General features: G+C 36.9%; 1 protein-coding gene across 2 annotated transcripts in view; it reads left to right on the top strand.

The window, feature by feature from the left end:
* The window catches only part of PDHX (pyruvate dehydrogenase complex component X), a 71,904-nt gene that overhangs the window by 17,714 nt on the left and 30,356 nt on the right, over positions 1-23,834 (top strand). For both annotated transcript variants that reach the window (XM_059405906.1, XM_059405897.1), the window contains exons 3-5: positions 12,350-12,450; positions 18,342-18,541; positions 21,272-21,370. In XM_059405906.1, coding sequence (XP_059261889.1) covers positions 12,350-12,450; positions 18,342-18,541; positions 21,272-21,370 — 400 coding nt within the window. The remainder of the gene's footprint in view (positions 1-12,349; positions 12,451-18,341; positions 18,542-21,271; positions 21,371-23,834) is intronic.

Genomic DNA, 23,834 nt, shown 5'->3' with positions numbered 1-23,834 from the left:
TTTCTAATCAGCTGTATTATACAACACATGAAATAAATCACATCCTCCGCTTGTTATTTTAAGTTTGCTCAAATAAACTTTTCCCATGGTAATATATAATGTAGGGAAGGTTTTCTGGGTTCAACCTATTATCTTTTCATAAGCAGAGAATGGTTAAATATTTTGAGACATGTTTTTCTGAATTTTAGTTTTTATACTTAGTTTTTAGTGTCAACATCATAAATTTGTTGATCCCCTTAAGTTAATTTGTGATTTTATGACAATGCTATCTGTGTGTTTGTGTGTGTGTGTGTGTTTCCTGAAGCTAAGCAAGATAATTATAAATTTCATTGGCAAGAACAAATAAGAATAATAGAGAAAACTCTCAAGAGCAGTAGAGAAGGATTCTAGCCCTACTAGATTGTGAAATGTATTACTATGCCTCCATCATACAGAGGGACAAAGGAATGATTAATGTGAAGCCATCTGGAGAAGGAGACTTTGTATTTCTGGTTGATGCTTTCTCCCCACCCACCACCTCTGGTCATTGCCACATGTGGCAGTAGAGTAACCTTCCCCAGTACAGGTATTGACTGGGAACAGCTTCCTTCTGCACTTGATGTAGCTGTGTTTCCCTCTGCTTTACTCATTCTGCAACATGTTTAACTTTTGTGGAGGAAAGAGGTTGTTAGATATGCAGAGAAATGGACCATGTGAGTTCCCACAGCCGTTATTATGCTTCAGCTTGAAAAATGATGAATCAAGTGTTAAAAACTGAAAGAGGAAAGCTTAGTATGACGTGACTTGGGATGCCATATCTGATTCCAGAGACTAGCCCTGGCAAGGACTTGTATGTGACTTGGTGGACACAGATGTTATCCAGGCAAATTCTGGTATTGAGTGGTCCAGTCTAGCACTTATAACATTGAGAGAGTTTCGGCAGTGGACGAGAATTCAGTCTGACAGTTATCCTCTGATTCCAGGAGATAGAGCCATTCATGGTTTCACTTTTGCCAATGATGAGAGATATGGGGATTGGGAAGAAGGCTACAAGTATTTACTTCTGAACCGTAGCCAAATAAGCTTGAGAGTTTACGAGGAGGCCTCAGTTCTTTGAGGGAGATTGGGGTGCTAGGTAACACAGCAAGATAGATTACAAAATGGACCTCACAGCAGGAACTTGGGACTAGGGATTAGACCAATATGGAGGTTAGGAGGTGTGGTACAGTGAGGCTGTGTAGATGACTATGACTGGTTCTTGCTATGTTAGATACCACATCTGATTGGAAACACTACTTAATTCTGTTGCTCAGTGGGGAATGTCTTGATATGTCTTCTTTTCCTTTTATGACTAGCATGTAATTGGAACACACCCAGCAACACAGTTAGTGGTTGATCAGTAAATATATTGGCAGGGGAAGAATAAGCCAAAAGCAGGAAATGTGACAGGGATCTAAGCTTTGGAGATGAGGTACTATTTGACCTGGCCCTTGTAGGGTTTTTTTTTTTTGTTTTTTTTTTTTTAAATAAAAAGGTGTGAAAGGCCATCCTGGGTAATGTTAACATTTTGGCAAAGTGTTGGAAGTGAGGTATCATGACATATGTTTTGGCAATAGTAAGTAGTTCAGGCTGCATTAAGGGCATAGTGTGTGTGATGTCATATTGATTATAGGAAGGATATTAAATACTAGTCATCAGTTTGTCAGTTTGTGAAGGTCTTTATCCTAAAACCAAGATATAGCCACACTCATGGTTATTTTATAGGAAGTGATTTCTATGTGCTTTCTTGAGCCTTGTTTGTGGCATTACACAGAATGGAGAGGCCCTAACGGCAATCTAGTGTCAAGAGCAAACTCTAAGTCATTTAATTGCCCCCTTTTCCCACTCACATTGGAAAGGTCCCTGAGGACTTTCAGTCACTATGACCATCTAAGCAATGGGGTAAGGCTTCTGCTCACTACTAAATAGAAAATTATAAAGCAAATTTCTTAATGGTAGGTGGTGCTTAAAATACAAGAAAGGGGAATCATCAAACGCTAGCAGCAACCCACAGTGGTGAGTAGGAATAGGAGCCATGTGCCCTGTGGTGACCGGAAGTGGAAAGAATAAATGAGATTGGGCACAGGTGTTTTTGAGGGAAGAAGGAGAGAGCAGGAGGAGGGGAAATCAAGAAGTTAGGTTTAGGCTTTGATATGGCAAATTTGAGATGCTTATTAGACATTGAAGCCAAGGTATTGAATAGATGATTCGTTGTAGGATTTGGAGTTTATGAGTGAAGACTGACTTAGAGATAGAAATTTGAGCGTCATCAGTATTATATGGATGGAATTGAATGCCATATCATAGATAACAGGTAAATTCATTTGTTTGACTTGAGATCTCTGTGGAATAAAAAATGCTTACTCCCTTGAAAATTTGCTTTCATAGCCTGCCTCATGAGGCTTTGATGTCCACATTTATAATACTTGCATTTTCTGGGAACCCACAGTGGAGATAAAGTGGTTCTGAGCTGATAATCTTTTTGGATTACCTAGCAGAAGCCATTATTTTGGAAAGACACAGTGTCCAGTCCAAGCCGTACAAGATTACTAGATAAAGTCCCACTTACAAAGAGTTCATAGTCTTTAATTTAATAATATGCATGGAAGCCATCTTTTAGGAGCAAAGGGCATGAGACATAACAAGCAGCAGGTCCAGACCTACAAGAACTTCAGTTAATTAGAATTACTAGATACATAAAACTGTCTGTTTGAAATGACTACACACGTAAGAGAAGGAATTGGAAATCTGAAAAGAAAAAAAAAATCTGAAAAGAAAAATCCAAAAAGTTTAGGCAGATTTGAAGAGGACAAACAGAACTTCTAAGAATGAAAAATACTGTCTCTAAAATAAGAAAACAAAAAACTTAAGATTGGATTAAAGTGTAACTGAGCAAAGAATTAGTGAACAGAAGTTCAACCTGAGAAAATAAGTTTGCATGCAACCCAGAGAGATAAAGCAGTAGAAAATATGAACTAGAAGTTGAGACATGAGGAATAAAATGAAAATCACCCAGTAATCCAATAGCAGTAATTCTAGGAGGAGAAAAAATTGAATGAGGAAAAGGTAATATTCAAGGCAAAAGTGGCAGAGAATTTTCTAGAATTTGAGGAGGACATAGATCACATAAATGAAAGAGCCAGCACTTCATTAGAAAGTACTCTGAGCAGTTGGCTCTTCATGGCTGCTATCTTTTAAAATAATTACCAGTATCTAAGGAAGTTTCACCTTTATAAATAATGTAATCAATTGGAATCTATTTTTAGGTGTCTTTTTCCTGATGAATTACAGAGCTTTGGCTGTTTCCGCATTCAATATGACAGAGTGTTGCTGTCATTACATAATGATTCAGACACAGAACAGCCTTTTAGAGTTATTATAAAAAGATTAAATTTTTTCACATTTTGAGGCAAGTAGATAAGAAGGATTCTTTGGACCACATTTATCTTTCAGACTTCTAGCTCACTGGCAGCCTGATAACTTATTCACATCCATTAGAATACAGAGAGTATGATGAAGAGCCAGCAGACATGCAGTCTCATCATTCTGTTCTTTTTTCCTTTTGATGACAATGTGCTATTTTCACATAGGACAAACCAGGATATGCTGTAAGCCCCTGGAGCATGTTTCCCTGAAGGTTGCTCTTCAAATTGTGTTCTGCCAACTGAAGAGAAATGTTCCTTTACTAATATACTATAAATAATTGAGAGTAATTGAAATCTTTGGTCTTTAGTAATTCACCATCTTCCTTTTCATTAACATTTATGTACAGTACACATGTGACTATACATTTACGTATGTGTGGGGCTTGATACGTTTATGATAACTTGGTTCAGTCATTCTGTATTAAAAACATTTCAGTTCTTGTATCAAATTTTATGTATACCATTTTGTCTTATTAGCTGTGTTTTAAAAAAATTTGATCTTGAGATCTTTTTAATGCTTTTTAATGCAGTCACTGTTATTTGAAACAATGAGTTTAGACCTTCAAATGTTAAGAGGATTGAATGAAAAAAAAAAAAAAGAACAGTGTTTACCTAATTATAAATCTAGTTTATTTTTAAGGCTAATGATCTGATAACCTTTAATGGATAGCAGTTCAGCCTTACAGACTTTTAATGATTTCTTGAAACTTTGAGATCCTTTAATTCACAACTATTATTAGGATGCTTTGAAGGGGTATTGGGAAGGTGTATGTTTTAAGCGAAGGTGATAAAGATTCAATGAAAGGAACTCTGGCTTGAGAATCACAGTTTGTCTTTTGGGGTTCCCACTTTGCCATGAAATATCCAGGAGTCGAACTAGTTAAAATCTAAGGTAATATTCCTACTTTTAGAATTCTATGATAATTCAATTTCATTTTGTTTTGTCAGTTTTGGAAATATACAATAATATATAAATTTTTCCCATTTTTGTTGATCTAATGAATGTTAACAAAGCAGTTTTCTAATGAATGTTATAACACTTAATTTTAGTCTGAGATTAAGTAAAGGATATGCATTTTAAAATTGGTGGAGAAGATACTTCAAAAGTGATAGGTAACATGTACAATGTCAGAATCTCTTGAAAGGTAAACTGAACTCTAGTTCCACATCTTTTTTTATAAGTTTGTTATTTGGAGGGAAAAATGTGCTTCAGATATTTTCAGTTTAATGAGCATGGATATAGCTTATTTTTTTGTCAGTTGAAATAAAATCTGTTAAAATAACAAAAGGAAGAAAATAGTCGTGTGTCCGCCCTTTTGTGAGAGAATATTTAAGGGTATGAAAAACACTGTTTTCTCTCTTGGGATATGTCAGGGCATACCATGAAATACTGGAAGAAAAGTTGGTGGAGGTAGTCGCACAAAGTACTTCCTTAGTCACGGTGTCTGGAACGTAGCGCGGGCTTCCTCAGTGATGTTGGCTGCTGCTGCTGCCCTCAGAGACTGTCATGTTATGTGGACATTCCTCCTGTCATGTGACTGGAAACTGTGACTCTCAAGTAGCTTTGGTATAAGTCTTTAGACAACATCTCATTAATGTAGAGTGTATAATTCTGAAGTAAAACTGTGTTGAAGTTCTTCCCTATTGAAAGTGTAATTACAAGGTACCTTTGGGGAATCACATGGGTCTCTGAATTTTACTGAAGAAGAGCTCCCACATCTGTTATTTCTGGGGATTTGTATCCATGTTTGTGGTGCTAGAATGGAAAACTGTTGAAACATGTGTTTCATAAATAGCTTCACCATTTTTTTCAGTCTGTTACTATTTTAGCAGCTTTATTGAGGTATAGTTTACATACCATAAATTTTGCTCATTTTAAGTGCACAATTCTATGGTTTTTAGTTAGGTAGAAAGAGTTGTGTGACATCACCGTCCAGTTTTTCAGAACATTTCTGTCACCTACAAGATCTCGGGTGCCTGACTGCAGTCAATTCTTTCTCCCATCCGTAGTGTGATCTGCTTTCTGGCTCTACAATTTTGCCTTTCCTGGACATTTTATGTAATAGACTCCTATAAGGTGTTGTCTTTTGTGACTGGCTTCTTCCGTTTAGCATGATGTTGGGGTTCATCCATGCCATAGCATGTGTCAGCAATGTCTTCCTTTCAGTATTGAACAGCACTCCTTCTGTGCTCTTCTACATTTATTGTTAATATTGCTATCATGTCAGGATTTTAGAATTGTTGGATGCAGTTACTGATGGCCGCTTTCTTTAGTAGAACTTTGTGTGGCAATGGAAAGGTTCTGTGTCTGCCCCGTCCCATATAGTGGGTGACCCCTAGCTACCTGTGTGCTGAGCACTTGAAAGGCAACATAATAAAATGTAAAGGGTCAGGAGGATGTAAGGGAGGTTGGCTTGGCCCAGCCATTTCCTTCTGGTAACTGCTATTCCTGCCTTTAGCTCTCAGGGCATAGCCTCAGATAGCCCAGGAGCACAGTTGTCTGGGGTCTTTGGTCATGCAAATAATATTTTGTGTGTGTATGATGAAGTGAACAGGATTCACAAACACTGACTAGAGGCCCCTCCTTTGTCTTCCCACACTGCTGTAAGCCCTGATTGGGTGGGATGGCCATGGCCTGCTTGTTTGTACTCTTTGGTCTCATTAAGAACTTCATGAAGCTGGTCTATCCGATTTTATTATTTTTTTACCTTACTGTCTTGTACAATGTCATTTACATACTCAACCAGTAAGTATTTGTTGTATAAACCATTGAATTATTTTTCTCAAATCATAGCTGTCATTATGCTTCAGCTTAGTACTGAGAAAAGGTTTTTTTCTTACGGAGATGTGATTTACTTGGTCTTACAGATAAAAGCTAGCTCTCCCCATTACCAAGACCATATACACCTTTATACCTTTTGAATAAAGACTTTTATTCTTAATTTTTGGCAGGACAAAATTATTTTGTTAAAGTCACAGGCTGTTATTTACTTCTTAAGCATGACCATTGTGTTTTATCAAGACTATACTTCATACCCAGAATTTAAAAAGAGAAAGGGAAACCTCTGGAACTCCAGGCCTCAGCTCCAGCAGCAGCCCATCTGGACAGAGGATCCAACGATGATGCTGGCTTCGGTGCTGGGGAGCGGCCCCCGGGCGGGCCTCTGCTCTGGCCCCTCCTGGGGCCCGCACTCTCGCTCCGGGCCCGCTCCACCTCGGCTGCTGACATAAGCCACGAGGAGATGGGGCAGGGACACTGCAAAGCTGCCATCTCCTGCAACAGGGCAGCTGAGGAACCGTCTATCACCTCACACCATCCATGATATTCTGTCGGCTTCTCGGCCTTCTCCTTTGGACTACAAACTCTTTGTGGACAAAACCACGTCTTCTCCTGTTGATAACCAGTGCTTAGTATGATGCCTTATATACTAATGGGTGTTGAATGATCTCTTTGAAAGGACAGTACGGGATAGAGAGTGAGAATGAGTCCTGGTTCTTAATGGTTCTCAATAACATACCAATGCTTTTATCTAAGATCTTGTGGAGTGTTCGAAGATGTATATGAAGAGTTAACCTAACATTTCTAGTTCCATGATCTTTCTTTAACAGCTAGGCTTTCAAAACCTTCCTGAGAGAGACATTAACTAATTTGGTCAAGATTACTTGTGTCAGAGCGCAGAATCAGACCTGTGTCTGAGTTGGAAAAGTTCCTTGTAACCACTCTGCTTCACAGCTTTTCTCAATTATAGCACTAACTTGTTATTCGAGGCCAAAACTGAGGCTATTTAGAATCATCATGGCTTTTTATTAGTCTCAAAATTTTCTTTTGGTATTTATGTTATGTTCGCTTATTGATAGCTAGTACCTTAGTTTCATAAAATTAGGGATAATGTGCCCTTATGTAGTAATGCGATGTTTCAAACTTTGCTGTGGTTTCTGGGGAAAGTTCACTGTGTAAAGGATTGATCCTTTTCTATGTTTCTTTCCATTTTCTCTCTCTTGCCATACTCATATAGCAGCTATATGTGTTAACATGAATAGGTGTATATACAGTTAAAACACCATAAAAAGGAAATAGGCTACCTGAGCTATTAACTGTTAGGAGCATGCCACAAATCAAATGTTAGAACCAAACGAAATATAAATGATAGTTTGGTGTATACTTTATGATGACATGAGGATTTGTGAAATTACTGCAGTTTTTTTTTTTTCTTCAGGTGTTTTAATCTCAAGCTCATTATGTATGAAACCCTAACTTCAGTCCAGGGTAATGAGGTAGAATGTAAAACACTTAAGATGTATCCTATTCATATTGTGAGGAAGCTCATAGCAAGGTAAACAGAGAAAAACTCAATTGAAAACAAAAAGTAACAGTAGCAACATGACATTTTAGAATGCAATTTGTGATTCATTTCAAATTAATTACAACTGTTGTGGGAGTTCTGGAATAGGAACAAAGTCATCTAGATTGATTGATGGCTGATCTATGGTTTGTTTCTGTGTGTGTGTGTGTGTGTGTGTGTGTGTGCGCGCGCGCGCTTATCTATGGTTCTTAAAGGGTGTTTGGAATTTGCAGTAGGTGAGCATAATTGATAAAACATTTTACTGTTTTCTTATGGGGAGAATTTCTAGGTGTCTAGAAGATGTATTTAATTGCTAGGTTGCCTAGTTCAATTGTTTTTTTCCACGGTTACAACAGAAACATAAGGGTATGATTTTTTTTTTCTTTTTGAAATACAATCTATTTTAACTATGAAAACATGTGTGAAGTGTATAAGATGATATAATCTGCTTTCTCTGTGTGACATACAGGGTTCCGTTTGGGTCTGATTTGTGCTTACCTCACCAGCCTAACCTCTCATTGCTTCTCTCAGGTACTATTAGCCAGCTCCTCCAAAGTTTCCTGTTCTCTTTTGCCTCCTGGGCTTTGGGTATGTTTTGCCTTCTGCTTGGATCACTGCTTTACTTGATTGTCTTCTCATCTTTTCAGGCTCAGATTATCTATATGTATAAATAATAGTATGTATATAATACACATAATTCTGTAAATAAATAAATATTCTTTTTTTAGGAAGCTTTTCACCTTGCAAAAACTAAATTAGATATCCCTCCTGGATGTTCCTGTGGCATCCTAACTTGACCTAATCCCACCATAATCTCCAGTTAATTGTCACTAGATAGTAAGCAAGCTTGAGGTTAGAATCTTAACCTCCCCCCACCACTGCTGTATCCTCAGTGCCCTAAAGTATTTTTTAAAAGTTTTATTTATTTATTATTTGACAGAGATCACAAGTAGGCAGAGAGGCAGGCAGAGAGGAGGAAGCAGACTCCCTGCTGAGCAGAGAGCCCGATGAGGGGCTCGATTCAGGACCATGGGATCATGACCTGAGCCGAAGGCAGAGGCTTACCCTGCTGAGGCACCCAAGCGCCCGCCCTAAAGCATTTTTAATAAATATATATATTTTTAAAGATTTATTTTATTTATTTATTTGACAGACAGAGATCACAAGTCGGCAAGAGGCAGGCAGAGAGAGAGGAGGAAACAGGCTCCCTGCAGAGCAGAGAACCCGATGTGGGGCTCGATCCCAGTCATGACCTGAGCTGAAGGCAGCGGCTTGATCCACTGAGCCACCCAGGCGCCTCAATAAATATTTTCTGAGTAGAAAAATCTCTTTGGGGCTAGGCCAATAATCTCCTTTTAGGTGTTTCATAAATATCATCTAACAGATAATGTTGATTCCATTAAAATAGTTTATATTGGCGGTTCCAAACTGTTAACCGAAGATAATATAACCGTCTATGTGACCATCTTGGTGTACAGTATAGTTTCTGTACAGTGAACTTCCTTCCAGAGTATATTTATCGTAATGTTTTAGATTTTTCTTCATGTTCTTTTATTGAGTGTGCCTATGAATACTGCTGAATTAGCTATTTTTGGTATATGTGGAAGGGAGTGTATTTGTATATTACATGTTTCTCTGTACCTATATTTTTATTCTGGTTTTGTTTTAGGTATGTCTCTGTAAGCCACATTTATCCAGATTTTATTTTTTTGTATTCATTTGGGTAATTGCTGCTGCTTTTAGTAGGTTGTTTTAATCTATTTATTTATATTTATTACAATTACTGATACATTTGGACTTATTTCTACAATTTCGGTGTATTTTTAATTTTTTTCTTTTCCACATGTCTGTCTTCAGTTGGATGATAGTTTTTATTTCATTTTTCCTCTGCTTTGCGGAATGCTGTAGAATATATTTCTACTTGGGGGTGTACATCATTAAGTATTTTGGATGCATATTTAAGTCTTGGTAATAAAATCTAGTTATTTAGCATTTTTCCTGCCTATTTGTATCAGAAGTTTTGCATGCTCTAACCATCAACTAAACGTTTTCTTATCCAGCTCACTGTTTTTTAGAGTTTGAGTTTTACATTTTTTAAACCCTCGGAAATTAGCTTTTAAATGATTCATAGTTACCATTCTATCAATTTCTGTAGTAACTTGTTTCATGTAGTCCATTGATCCCCTCCTGTGTCCATTTTTCTTCTTAATGAACTGCATTTTTTAATAGCTCATCAGTAGGTGGTATTTCTTAGCCTTTTATGTCTAAAGAATCCTTTTCCTTTAGTCTCTCTCTCTCTCTCTCTCTTTTTTTTTTTTCAATGAAAGAAAGGATGGAATAAGGGCAGAGGAGGAGGAGAGAGAGAGAATATTAAGCAGGTTCCACACAGAGCAGAGCCTGACACAGGGCTCGATGGCAAGCCCACAACCTTGAGATTATGACCTGCTGAAATCTAGAGTGACACACGTAACTGGCTGAGCCACCCAGGTGCCCCACTTTTCCTTTATTCTTGAATGATGGTTTGGTTGCGTATAACATTCTAGAAAGTTAGTTTTCCTCAGCTTTTTGAAGATACTACTCCATTGTCTCTGACCTTTATTACAGCTTCTGAGAAGTATGCTCTCTGTCATTTCCATTGACATAATCTTCTTAATATTCCTCTCATAGATTTTAAGGTTGTTTTTATTGTATAGAATTATTGTATGGTATTTCACTGCAGTGTATGTAATGTGGATTCATACAGTCTTAATACTTTTTTTCTGCTTAATTTTTTTAGTGAGGTATAAATTTTAGGAAATATGAGCTCAATTAATTTTTACATACACGTATAACCAGGTTACCACCACCTAGTCAAGATTAATAATATTGCCAGCAAGCTACAAGGTTCTCAGTGCCCCTTCCTAGTCAATACAGTGTAGTTTACAATGCTCTAAACTCATTCAGAGCTCTTTCATGTTGAGGATATGTATTTTCCATTGTAGAAAATTCTCAGCAATTATCTTCTCATGTATTGCTTTTCCATTATTCCCTCCAGTCTTCTCTTGGAAAATCCATTAGACAAACATTGCAACCTCACTCTGTCTCTCTCTCTCTCTCAATCTGCTTTCTTCTATTTTTAATCTTCTCTGCACGTAGTAAGTTTCAGGTAGTTCTTAATGCTGCCTTTAATTTACTAATTCACTTTACTATGTCCAGTCTAGAATACATCCCATTGATTGTTTCTCTTTATTTCAATGACTGTATTTTTCATTTCCAAGATTTCTAATCAGGTTTTTCCTTCATATGTGATGTCATTTGTTTCATTTCTGTACATTGTTTTTTATCTCTTGTTCTCATGATGGATCTTTTACCTTCATTTGTATTTCTGAACATCCTCGGAATACTTACTTAAAAATCTCTGGCAGGTTGCACTGAATGAATTACGTCTGAAATAAATTTCTGTTTCCATTATTGGTTTTGTGGTTTTCTTTCTTAGCATTAAATTTCCTAAAATGTTTTGGAACTAACTATCCCTTCCTTCCTTCCTTCCTTCTTTTTCTTTTAAAAGACTTTTTGTTTGTGTTTCAGTGTCTTTCCACCTGCCCCCCACTCTTCCTTTCCCCACCCCCAGTCTAGGAATTTTGCTGTTGATACTGGAAGTATCAGCAGATGCAGTAATGGAGCCAGAGAGTGGCTTGGCTCAGATCCTGGTATTGAGATAGTGTTTTATTCCCTACCTTCCTAGACCTACAGTTCTGATTAAAGCCATAATCCTACTCTACAGGTCTTGATTGCCCCCTTTATTGGCTTCTACTATGAGTAGAAAAACTGACCCAGCCCAAGCTTTAAGAGGACATTCTGATCTGCAACCATGTCTGCAGCAAATCACTTTTCATTTTCTTTATTCCAAAGGAAACCACTGCATTCTCCCTGCTAACCTTTCCCCCTTCCTAGCCCCTCCACCCTCACCTGCTTCTAGATCCAGAAACAGCAAGTCAGGTCTTGCTCAACATTTTTGAGTTTCCATATTGTTTCTGTTGTACAGAAATGTTTCTTATTTGACCTCAGTTGTGTCTTTGACATTGTCTTTTTTTGTTTAATATGCTTTATTTATTTATGCTCTGCAGTGCCAACAGGGTTTCTGAATTTATGCTACAGTGTTAACCCAGAAGAGGTATTAATTGTAAAACTTTTCTCCTTGTGGAATAATAGTCAAACTATATTAAAAAGAAAGGAATAGGTCGGGAATTGATTTGTTTGAAGAGTCTATGCATTCATTGCTATTGTTTCTAAAATGTGATTTCATTTTTAATATCTGTTAATAATCTTTTGTAATTGCTATTTTTATTATAACAAATGTAGTTTATGTCTATTACAGAGCTTTTGGAAAATACAACAAACCATACACACATGCAAACCCACTCACATACACAGTGAAAATTACTTGTAGTTCTACAGCCCAGAGCTAGCTACCAGATATTTTGGTATTCATTATTCATGTTTTATGCACTTAGCACACACTCCAGCCCACATAATTAACATTCATATTTTAAAAAACAAAACAAACCCAGTCTTGTTTTGTAGGTGAAGCTGTGAGTGCTGGAGATGCCTTATGTGAAATAGAGACTGACAAGGCTGTGGTTACCTTAGATGCAAGTGATGATGGCATCTTGGCCAAAATAGTGGTAAGTTTTTATTTTGATTATCTTCAACGGGATAAAGATCTCTTAAGTGTGAAGTTCCTTTTATTTTTACCACTGTATTAATAGTGTTGTTTCATCTATATCTACATAGTATGTTTTTATCATTTTTAATTGTACTTTTTAAATTTATTTTAAAAAATTTTGTTTATTTGAGGGAAAGAGAGAAAGCACAAGCAGGGGGAGGAACAGGAGGAGACAGAGAATCTCAAGCAGACTGCATGCTGAGCGTGGAACCCAGCCTGGGGCTTGATCTCACTAACCTGACATCATGACCTGAGCTGAAACCAAAAGTCAGATGCTCAACTGACTGAGGCACCCAGGCGCCCCGTGATTGGCAAACTCTTTAACCTCTGTGTGCCTTTTTCTTCATAATAAAGTAGAGTCAATAATAATATATGCACCATGGAGCAGTAGTAGAGATTGAGATAATACATATACACTCATTACAAGACTTGTCACCCACCAAGCATCAATAAATATTGCTACTTTCATTATTATTATAATTACTTACTCAGCTCTTGGTGACCATTAGCCCCTATGTCAATCTGTATGTTTATCTAATAATTTGTATTGGTTGTTTGCAACTGAACAGTAAATATCCATTCATGCCTCTGTAGTTTGGTTTGCACATCTGCTCGAAGTCTATTGTTGATATGTTTTTAATTCTGAGATACCGGCTCTCCTCTGTTTTGGGAATGGATACAGCACCTTCCTTTGTACATTTCACCCAAATGTTATAGTCTAATTAGATGTAGATCTAGACAGGGTTTTTCACTCGTGTTTCTTACTAGAAAATCCTTTTCCCTCTTTTCATCATTTATATGCTGCTTTTTAAATTCTAATTATCAAACTTCCTTTACTTGTCATCTACATTATTAACAGTGTTGAAAATACTTCCTTGGAGGAAATATGAATGAAAAGTAAAATTAATGAGGAAAATATAAATATTCATACCAAGAATAGTTTCTTCAACTAATTTATGCAGCGTTTTAAAAAAGGGAAAGATTGTTTGAATTACCATATGTAATAAACCCAGCTACATTTTATTGTGAATGCTTTCGGCAAGCTGTGTTCTTGGCCCTGGCTCTGGATTGTTTGACTATGAAAGGCTTCCAGAATTGATAGCTTTTCCCACTTAGCTGCTTAGTAATGCATTTCAAATTGCTAGCAGTGTTAGAGGTCAGTAGTGCCTATTTCTCTGGGCCCTAATGCTCTAAAAAGGTAGGGGGCTGAGGGGAGCGTATGATTAATAAGGGCTTTAGCTGCACAAATGGCTACTTCCTTGCTAAAGAAAAGATTGTGTGTGTATTTTAGGGCTTTATGGCTTTATTATTATTCCACATGCGTTTTGAATAATAGGAATGGGAGTATATGCATGTCACAATGTAACCGTTTTATGGAGAAAAAAAATCAAAGTGATATTCGGTGATATCCCTGGGGTTTTTAGTCATTCACCCCTCTCTACTCTCAGCCCTCCCACCTCCATGCAGGTTGCACCTTTGTCTTTCATTGTGGAACAGTTCTCATATGAGTACATATCAACTGATTTTAATAAGAATACTTATACGAGATCTTTACTTTCAGAATCAAGGATTTGGAGATTAATCAAATTAAAAGGCAAGTGATAATAGAAAGCTCTAGTTTTTAGCTTGCACACATTTTTTAAACCATCAGAAATTTTAGCTATCATGTTCTTCATGGAGATTTGTTTGCCTAGTGTTTGAAAGGACTTTGTATTCTTCCCCTCCCCCTGCCCAGTTTCATATCTCTTTGTTCTCATTCGTAAGTTTTGCATCCGATTTCCATTTTATATGAAATAATATTTATTATGTTTCAGTTAGAATCAGAAAAAAGCTTAGAAGCTATTAATAATGTTAACAAAGAATAATTGCTGTCAGTGTAGATAATTTTAGGATTTATTTCCAGTTTAGTTCAGCTAATGAGAAAGTTGTTAAATTCTTACTTAATTACTAGTAAATTGTACAGAAAACCTTAAATTTTTACACATGTATCCATTCATAAGCTTAGTCTTAAATTAATTCAGCAGGCATTTTAAGTGATGTTAATAAAGTAGAATATTAGGATGACATATTTGGGGTTTTTGTTTGTTTGTTTGTTTTGGAGGGGGGAGGGCAGATGGAGAGGGAGAGAATCTTAAGCAGGCTCCACGCCTAGTGTGGAGCCTAATACGGGGCTCCATCTCACAACCCTGAGATCATAACCTGAGCTGAAATCAAGAGTCAGGTGCATAACTGACTGAGCCACCCAGGAACTCCTATTTGAAGAATTTATTAATGATTGTCTTGTTTGACTTCTAACATTTTAAGGTTATTATATGATTTATTACAAACCAGGATACTTTTGGGGATGAAAAGGTTGTATGACCTTAAGATTATTTAAATGTACATAATTTTTTGACATTTTAATGTACTGACTGTCAAAACATTCATTGATTTTTATAGCATTGATAGACCATTATTTTTCAAAATCATTTTCAAAAACAGAATTCTTGGGCACCTGGGTGGCTCAGTGGGTTAAGCCGCTGCCTTCGGCTCGGGTCATGATCTCAGGGTCTTGGGATCGAGTCCCGCCTTGGGCTCTTTGCTCAGCGGGGAGCCTGCTTCCCTCTCTCTCTCTGCCTGCCTGCCTCTCTGTCTACTTGTGATCTCTGTCTGTCAGGTGAACAAATAAAATATTTAAAAAAAAAAATCAAAAAAAACCAGAATTCTTTCTGAAAACTAAAATCCACGAATATTAAAGCAAAATTTTAAGAAGTCCTTCCTTTAGGGATGTCTGGCTGGCTGAGTTGGTGGAGCATGCAACTCTTGATCTCTGGGTCATGAGTTCAAGCCCCATGTCGGGAGAGTTTACTTAAAAAGGAAAAAAAATGCTTCTTTTTGTTGATCATCCTAAAATTAAAAAGTAACAAAGAATATTTTTGGTACTATTCATGTTCTTCAGTTTCTTAGCTGCATCTCACTCTAATACTGTGTCACTGGTGTTTTTCTAAAGAATCTATTTTTTTTAATGTATTTTTTCAGTATGACTTTATTGTTAGGTCCCATTCACCCTTTTTTTTTTTTCATTAAATTGCCTGAGTCAACTTCAAAGTTGCATTTCATTGTTTGAAAGTTTATGGTTGAAATTGGACATTGTGAGACCTTCAATTGATTCTTCTCTGTAGACAATAGCATTTTTTTTGACAATAGCATTTTTAATTGACAAAATAACCCTCAAAATTCAAAAAAATTCTACTAAATGAGAGATAGTCTCAGTTCTAATTTTTTCATGTTGAAATGGATAAATGACATATTAAAGTGGTAGATGAGTCTGTGTTCCCTCTGAATTAAAAGCTGACTGAACTGTAATCTGGTCTATATCTTCCTCTCTGTTAAGCTTGTTTTTTAAAGTAGGAGCATGATCTTGAACTGCTGTAGGATAATTTTGGTCCTGTGAATGCAGTTTACAGATTTGGTACTTGGTGTGTTGAATGCTACCTGTAATGTCAGATTACATTTGAGTCTCGGCTTGGATACCTACTGGTCTTACGATTTTGAACAAGTCGTTTTAATCTTTCTGTGCTTCAGTTTCCTTATCTCTACTTGAATATTAACATCACTTACCTCCTACAGTCGTTAGGAGAGTTCAGTGAGTTGACATAGTGCTAGAACAGTGCCTGGCACTTCACTGTCAAACTGTTAGTCAAGGACTTAATGAGTGTTTTTGCTCCCCCTCTGCATTTTTTTTCCCCCTCTGCATTTTTGACTTGTTGTTTCAGCTTCAGTGTTTCTTATGTATCTTCCTTTCAGACCGAAATTCATTGTGCATTTAAGTTAAAATGTTTATCTTAAAGGATATAGGCAGTTTCAAACTATACGATGGTTGAAGCCATGATGGAAAATACCTACTAAGGTTTCAAACCCGATCAGTCAGTCATATGTCTGCTTCTCTCCCCTCACCACAGTGCACACTCCTTCTGTGCTCAGCAGCTCTCACACTATTCAATTTTACAGAAGAAAATACTTAACTTACTGATTATTTTTTAACTTCACATCAAAACACAGTTTTTTTACCACCACCTTAAATGGAGTGAACTCCCTCAAATAATTTCTCTGTTGGGAATTTCTGCTGTACAGATCTTGTCTCTCGACTTCCCCCATCTCACATCCTCGGGGGACGCTGCTGAGCTTGGGTGGGCTGTCTTTAGTACATTTGCAGGTGATTCATGTCCACCTAATGGAATGTCTCTTGTAAAGAAAGAGGCTCCATCCTAGGCGTCTGTCCCTCGGGATAGAGTTCAGCCCATGTGTGGGTGTTTGGAGAAGCAGGTGCCTCAGGCTTCTGTCCTACTGTCCCATGTTGCTGTCTACTCCCCAGTCCCGCCAGCCTGGGGAGTTGGGGTGGGCCTTGAGGTGAGACTTTCCAACGCTTACCAAAGAGCACTCTTCTGAAGTCCGTTCTTGACCTGTGTTGAGTTTGGTTTTTGTATTTAACAAAATTTGTATTTAACATCATATTAACTCATCTTTTTGACATAATAGTACAAAAACTCTGAGTAGTACACAGAACTAAAGCTTTTTATTTTAGTGTGTTGACAGACAGCTAAACAAATTGTTCTTGAGCTGTTTATTATTTTTTCACAGCTTGAAATTCATTAGATACCCCTATATTCTATACTTTTTTCTTATATATATGTTTTTTGCTTCACTGAAGCATTATTTCTGTTCTCCATCAGTAATTAGTAAACTTAAAAAGCTTCCTAAATCCCATGGTTTATGCCTTATTTATTTTTAGAATAGCATACATACTAATAAGCATCAAATTTAATGTTAATCAGAAATGTCAAGCCCATTTTAGAGTTATGTTCTTAGTTATAATTACTATATTAGCGAACATCCTACAGCTTCTCATTCTATTATTCATTAAATTACATCTGTAATGAGCTTTATTTAATGTAATTGAAAGATAATAATAAAAATTTTAAAGGAATGACATTTTCTTCCAGTACTGAACTTTAAAAACATTGTCATCTGAAGTTTCCCTAGGAACTTCTTTAAGTAAATAGAAATCAGTCCTTTGTCTATGAGTTAATGTGCTGAAATGTTTGAAATACATATAAGTTTTTTTAGAATTCAATCTTACTTACCCTTTTAATTGACATTAGCTATGAAAGATTGATTAGCTGAGACACCACCGTGTTTCTGATGTACTTGTAAAAATTCATGGGATTTTATTTTATTTGTCAGGTTTTGTAAATAGATATGTATGGGGAAAATTGGGTGTAAGGAAAGACAGAAACCAGCATTAACCAGAGTAGTTAACCAATTCTGTTTCTGTGATGGCATATGCTTTTTTCTAAAGACTAAGTTTACAGAATACATTCTACATTAGGTTAATGTTAGTAAAAGGACTAATTTAGGGTACTTAATTCATTGTGAGCTCTTGGGATTCCTAAGCTATTGTAACAAGAAGCTATCTGAGAAAGACAAATAGTTGAAGTAAACCACAGTCTCCTGGTTTGGATTTGTACGGCTGGACGTCAAAAGGAAGATGGTAATGAGTGCTCTTAGATATTTGAAAGCTGTCAGAGGAGAAATTCTCGTGTTTTGTTTTGTTTTGTTTTGTTTTCCCAGGATGTAGCATTAATAACTGGGATGGGAAGAGCAGTGAAGGAAGGTATCCTGGGGTATAGCGGTATAGCAGGTATAGCAGTAAGAAAGGACAGTGGTGGGTGGAAGGAGGAGGCAGGCTGACTTAGAAGCAGATTTTAGCTCAAATTAAGAGATCTTTCTAATCAGTACAGAATTACCTAAACTACTTCATATGATCATGAGCCTTTCCACCTCTGCAATTATTTTCTTTTTAAAATACAGGTTGAAGAAGGATCTAAAAATATACGACTAGGTTCACTAATTGGTTTGCTAGTTGAAGAAGGAGAAGATTGGAAACATGTTGAAATCCCCAAAGATATAGGTCCTCCATCACCAGCTTCAAAACCAGCAGTGCCTTGTCCTCCACCCGAACCACAAATTTCTCCTCCCGTCAAAAAGGAACACACACTGGAAAAACTGCAGTGAGTATGTTTATTTGGATGCTGATGTTTAAAAAAAAAAAAAAAAATTACAGCAGCTTTTAGGATATTTTAATTATTGTCATATTTAAAACATTTCTGCACCTTAGTAGGAAGTAGGTGATCTTCCCTTTTTCTCTTAGGTAACTGAGGCCTAGGATGATTCTTTTACTCTCATTGTTCATTCAATAAACAGTTATTGAATACCTGTCACTTTCCAGGTAGTATGAAAACCCTGCTCACCTGGTGGAGAACAAAGCAAATAGTCTGTGTCCATGTTGAGCTTGAAGTAGGTTTTAGGATTATAAGATGGAATTCAGTACACCAGGCTTCATACTGTGTTCTAGTTACCGTAATGGGAATTCCAGTTCTAAATGGATAACTGACATAAAATAGAATTGGCACCCTAACATGCATTCCTTTACATCTATATTGCATTCGAATGTCTGACAGAGACTGGAGCTCAGTTTTGGTCCTGGATAACACACAGACTTAGTAAACACCATTTCACTTCAGCCTTACATAGCTTTAATTGATGGATTTGGAAAATTTTAACAGGTTCATTTATTTAATATTCTCTGTACAAGATTAAGAAAGGTCCTCTTAAGTACCGCTTTTGAACTTAAAACACAGATCCTTCAGCATTTTAAAATGTTTTTCCTTACATTACCAGTGTCAGTTTTTGTCAGTGATTTTGAAGTGCTGAGTTGTAAATTTCCATCCCCCTCCCCACAGCATTTCTCGCTGTGTTGCTTTAACTTCCCTTTATTTTCTCTTTCATTTACCATGGAAATCAGAAGGTAGAGTCATGGAGGTACTTAACTGCTCTTCTCCTTAGGCAGAGATCATGGCATGTCCTCCATCATTCTGGAAGATCCATCACTAGAGACTTAATGTGCAGCCCCGTAGTATAGAAAAAGCAGCAGACCTAGGGCACCTGGGTGGCTCAGTCGTTAAGCATCAGGCTCTTGATCTCAGTTCAGGTTTTGGTGCCAGGGTTGTGAGTTCAGGCCTCCTGCATTGAAGCCCCATCCAGTGTGGAGCCTACTTAAAACAAAACAAAACAAAACAAACAAACAAAAAAAACCTCCTCAGACCTGTGAACTATGCAGTGTTGGCCCACACAGTGATTTTTTTTTTTTTAATAAATTTTTGAATTGGTTGTAGTTAATCTTACATTAAGAAATCTAAAATTTCAGTTTCTTTTTAAAAATCTGAAGACTGATAGCAGTGAGCCCATATCACCGAGAGCTATTTCTCTGAAATACAGCAAGCACAACATTTGTTCTCCATTTCTTGGTTATAAAGTTCAGGACTTAGCCCCTTTAACTCATTTTCTTTATCTGACTGTATAGTCTTTTGTATTTGCTGCTTTATCTAAACATCTTACCTGAAAAGTAGATACTTAGTAGTTGTGTCACTATTTGGTGTATCTCTTTCCATGTCTAACAATCAACATAAGTTTTTGCCACTTACTCTCCTGACATGTGAAATAAAAATGCTTTCATTTAAATAATAATGACTTTTAAAAATACATGAGTGATAAAATTCAGCAACACAAAACTAACAACCCAATTAGAATAGGCAAAGTACTCAAATATACATTTCGTCCAAAGAAGATGCGTGAATGGCCAATAAACATGCAAAAAGGTGCTCAGTGTCACTAGTCATGAGGGAACTGCCACTCAGTGTCACAGTGAGCTGCCACTGCACATTCACTGGATTGGCTCCTGTTAAAAATAGTAATAGTGTGTTGATGAGGATATAGAGGATGAACCCTTGTGCACTGTTGGTGGGAGTGTGAAATGGTGCAGTCACTTGGAAAACAGTACAGCAGTTCCTCAGAAAACTAAGAATAGAATTACCATATGACCCAGCAATTCCTTCTCTGGGTACACACTCAAAAGAATTGAAAGCAGGAACTCACTTTGATAATTGTACAGCCGTGGATAGCAAGCAGCCTTATGCACAGAGGCCAGAAGGTGAGAACAACCCATGTGTCCAAAATGTGCTATATACATAGAATGGAATGTTAATGTTACTCAGCTTTGAAAAGGAAGGAAATACTGACAAACATACGATGATGTGGATGAATCTTAAAGAAATTAAAGTAAAATAAGCCAATTACAAAAGAACAAATACTGTATGATTCCACTTTTATGAGTTACCTAGACTAGTCAAATTAGTAAAGAGAGTAGAATGCCAGCTGCTTGGTGCAGGGGGGTAGGGCAGGAATGGGGAGTTACTGTTTACCAGGTACAGAGTTTCAGTTTGAGAGAATGAAAATTCTGGAGATGGATGATGGCGATGGTTGCACAACAGGGTAATTGTACTTAATGCCACTCAATTGTATGCAAATTGTAAATTTTCTGTAAATTTTACCACACACAAAAAAATGAAGGAGCAGTGTGGTTAGTTCCTTATTGATGTGTTTGATGAGGAGACATGTGAAAAGTTATTAGTTAAAATAGAAGCTCTCTCCTTTTGAATATATACTCTTATTAAAAGAATATTTTGAAATAGTAACTAATTAAATTTGTATGAAAATGTTTGGGTGGTAAAATAAACAAATTAGTATGGATTAGTTTATTTGCCTGTGACTATGGGAATAATTTTAACTTTATTATAAATTTTTATTTTTCTAATTATCAGTAGAATTGTTGATGTTTAGGTATATTTGGTTCAAATTATGAGTGTTTATTGATTTTCTTAATCATCACGTTTTCTTCTTAGGTTCCGTTTAAGTCCAGCTGCCCGTAATATTCTGGAAAAACATGCTCTGGATGCTAGCCAGGGGATAGCCACTGGCCCTCGGGGGATATTCACCAAAGAGTACGTTTGTGCTTTTTGTAATAACCAATTCCATTAGTTATCATGATCATCTTTTTCTGGAAGTATTTAAAGAAGAGCTTATTCAGTGTTAAGATTTAAAAGGACGTACACTGTTCTTTTGTATTTTCAATTGCTTTTGTGAGTGCAGACTTGTATTCTATACAAGACTTATTTCGGAATAATTACAACATTAGTGAAAAATGGTTCTGATTCAGTAACTAAGCCAGATCCTTAGAAATAGTGATAAATGCAGAAAATTATAGAGTACAGAGTGATGAAACTTTATATTTTACGGTTGTTTGAAATAAGATTAAATCACATTTAAATTTTTAAAACCTGGAAATATACTTTTAAAAACAGTTTCATTCTTACCTGTTTGGATTTTAGTCACTTGTATGATCCAAGTGATTTCCATATGTGGTTGGCTCTTTTTGGATTTTTTTTTTCAGTTCCACTGTCCATGAGTTTCACCTGATTTGTTCAGTACCACACTCTTAATTATAAATACTTTATAGTAAGGTTTAAAATTTGATAGTTTCCTTGTTCTTTTTCAATAGACCCACTTTTCTTGGTTTATTCTTATTTTATTATCTTCCCAAATGAATTTTAAACAATTCATTTGCCCTGATGGTACAGGGGAATGATGGTGTTTTTATTGGGATTGTATCACATTTTACAATTAACTTGGGGAGGGACTGATGTCTTGATGATCCTGAGTCTTCCTATTCAAGAATACTGATATGTTTTTCTATTTGTTTACATTTTGTTTCTTTTAAGAGTGTATAAGAACAGGGGTGCCTGGGTGGCTCAGTGGGTTAAGGCCTCTGCCTTCGGCTCAGGTCATGATCCCAGGGTTCTGGGATCAAGCCCTGCATGGGGCTCTCTGCTCAGCAGGGAGCCTGCTTCCCTTCATCTCTCGCTGCCTGTCTCTCTGCCTACTTGTGATCTCTGTCTGTCAGATGAATAAATAAAATCTTAAAAAAAAAAAGAAAGTGTATGCGAGCAGATGGTCCCTGCTCTATTGAAACTTAGTCTAGCGGTGAAGACAAAGATTAATCCTTTAGACGTATGATTGATGTAAAATTGCTATAGTGGTGTGTGTTATTTTAGAAAGAGAGAGAGTGTGAGGAGAGGGCAGAGGGAGAAGAAGAGAGAGTCTTAAGCAGACTCTGCACGGAGTGTAGAGCCCAGAGCAATGCTGAGATCGCTGAGACGCTGAGATCATCACCCTGAGATCATGACTTAAGCTGAAACCAAGAGTTGGATGCCTAACCATCTGTACCACCCAGGTGCCTCTCTGTTACATTTCTATTGGTGGTAGTAACTCAAATTGAGTTAACATTTTAAAGCAGTATGCTTATTCCCCATTTACTATTGATAAAAGTGATCAGTAATATCAGATAACATTTCTTAAGTTGAGAAAGGTTATGAAATAAAGTGGCAGTGCTGGACCAAGGGACATTTTTTTTTTTCCACTAGATTATTTTACTCTTCATTAAGGCATTGATTTAGGGTGCCTACATGGTGGCTCAGTGGGTTAAGTGTTTGCCTTCGGCTCAGGTCATGATCTCGGGGTCCTGAGATGGAATCCAGGATTGCATAGTGCTTCCTGCTCAGTGGGGAACCTGCTGCTTCCTCTCCCTCTGCCCCTTACCCCTACTCATACTCATTCTCTGTCTCTTTCAAATAAATAAATAAATAATTTTAAAAGAAAAATAAAACATTGGTTTATTTCAGGGCATTTTTTTTATGGTGAGCAATCCAGGTTTGATTCTTAGGTAGCCTCATTTACCTGTATTACAGCTGTATCGATATGTTCATCAGACGTGTATGTGGTTCTCTTAAATGCATACCGTGAGTTCTGCCATACTACATGCAGCGTAAATCAGCTGTCCTGCCCCATGACTGAAAAGTAGTATCCTAGACTGTGAAGTTTCTTTTTTTTTTTTTTTTAAGATTTTATTTATTTATTTGACAGACAGAGATCACAAGTAGGCAGAGAGGCAGGCGGAGAGAGAGGAGAAAGGAGGAAGCAGGCTCCCCACTGAGCAGAGAGCCCGATGCGGGGCTCGATCCCAGGACCATGGGATCATGACCTGAGCTGAAGGCAGAGGCTTTATTCCACTGAGCCACCCAGGTGCCCCAAGACTGTGAAGTTTTAAAGGAGTTAAAAAGTTTCACTTAGCCATAAAATGTTAAAATTAAGTATCTTCATAGCCAGTTAAGCCTAGTTTTTCTCCCACATCCATCCTATTTGTTCCTTGATTTTATTAATCTACCCGTCTGTGTTTTAGTAAGCTTTCCATAAAAATGGGATAAAGCAACTTTTTTTGTAACCAAATAGACTTACTTGTATTTCTGAGGGATAGGACCGAAAGTCTGTATTTAATTCATTAATCATTGATCAAGATTTGGTGAAATCTTTGGTAAAGTAATCATAGTAATCATAGGTGTACTTTGGATT

The sequence above is a fragment of the Mustela nigripes genome, chromosome 1 (assembly GCF_022355385.1).
Source record: "Mustela nigripes isolate SB6536 chromosome 1, MUSNIG.SB6536, whole genome shotgun sequence".
Taxonomy (NCBI): domain Eukaryota; kingdom Metazoa; phylum Chordata; class Mammalia; order Carnivora; family Mustelidae; genus Mustela; species Mustela nigripes.
The sequence above is the reverse complement of the archived record's forward strand: the minus strand, read 5'-3'. Positions and strand labels throughout refer to the sequence as shown.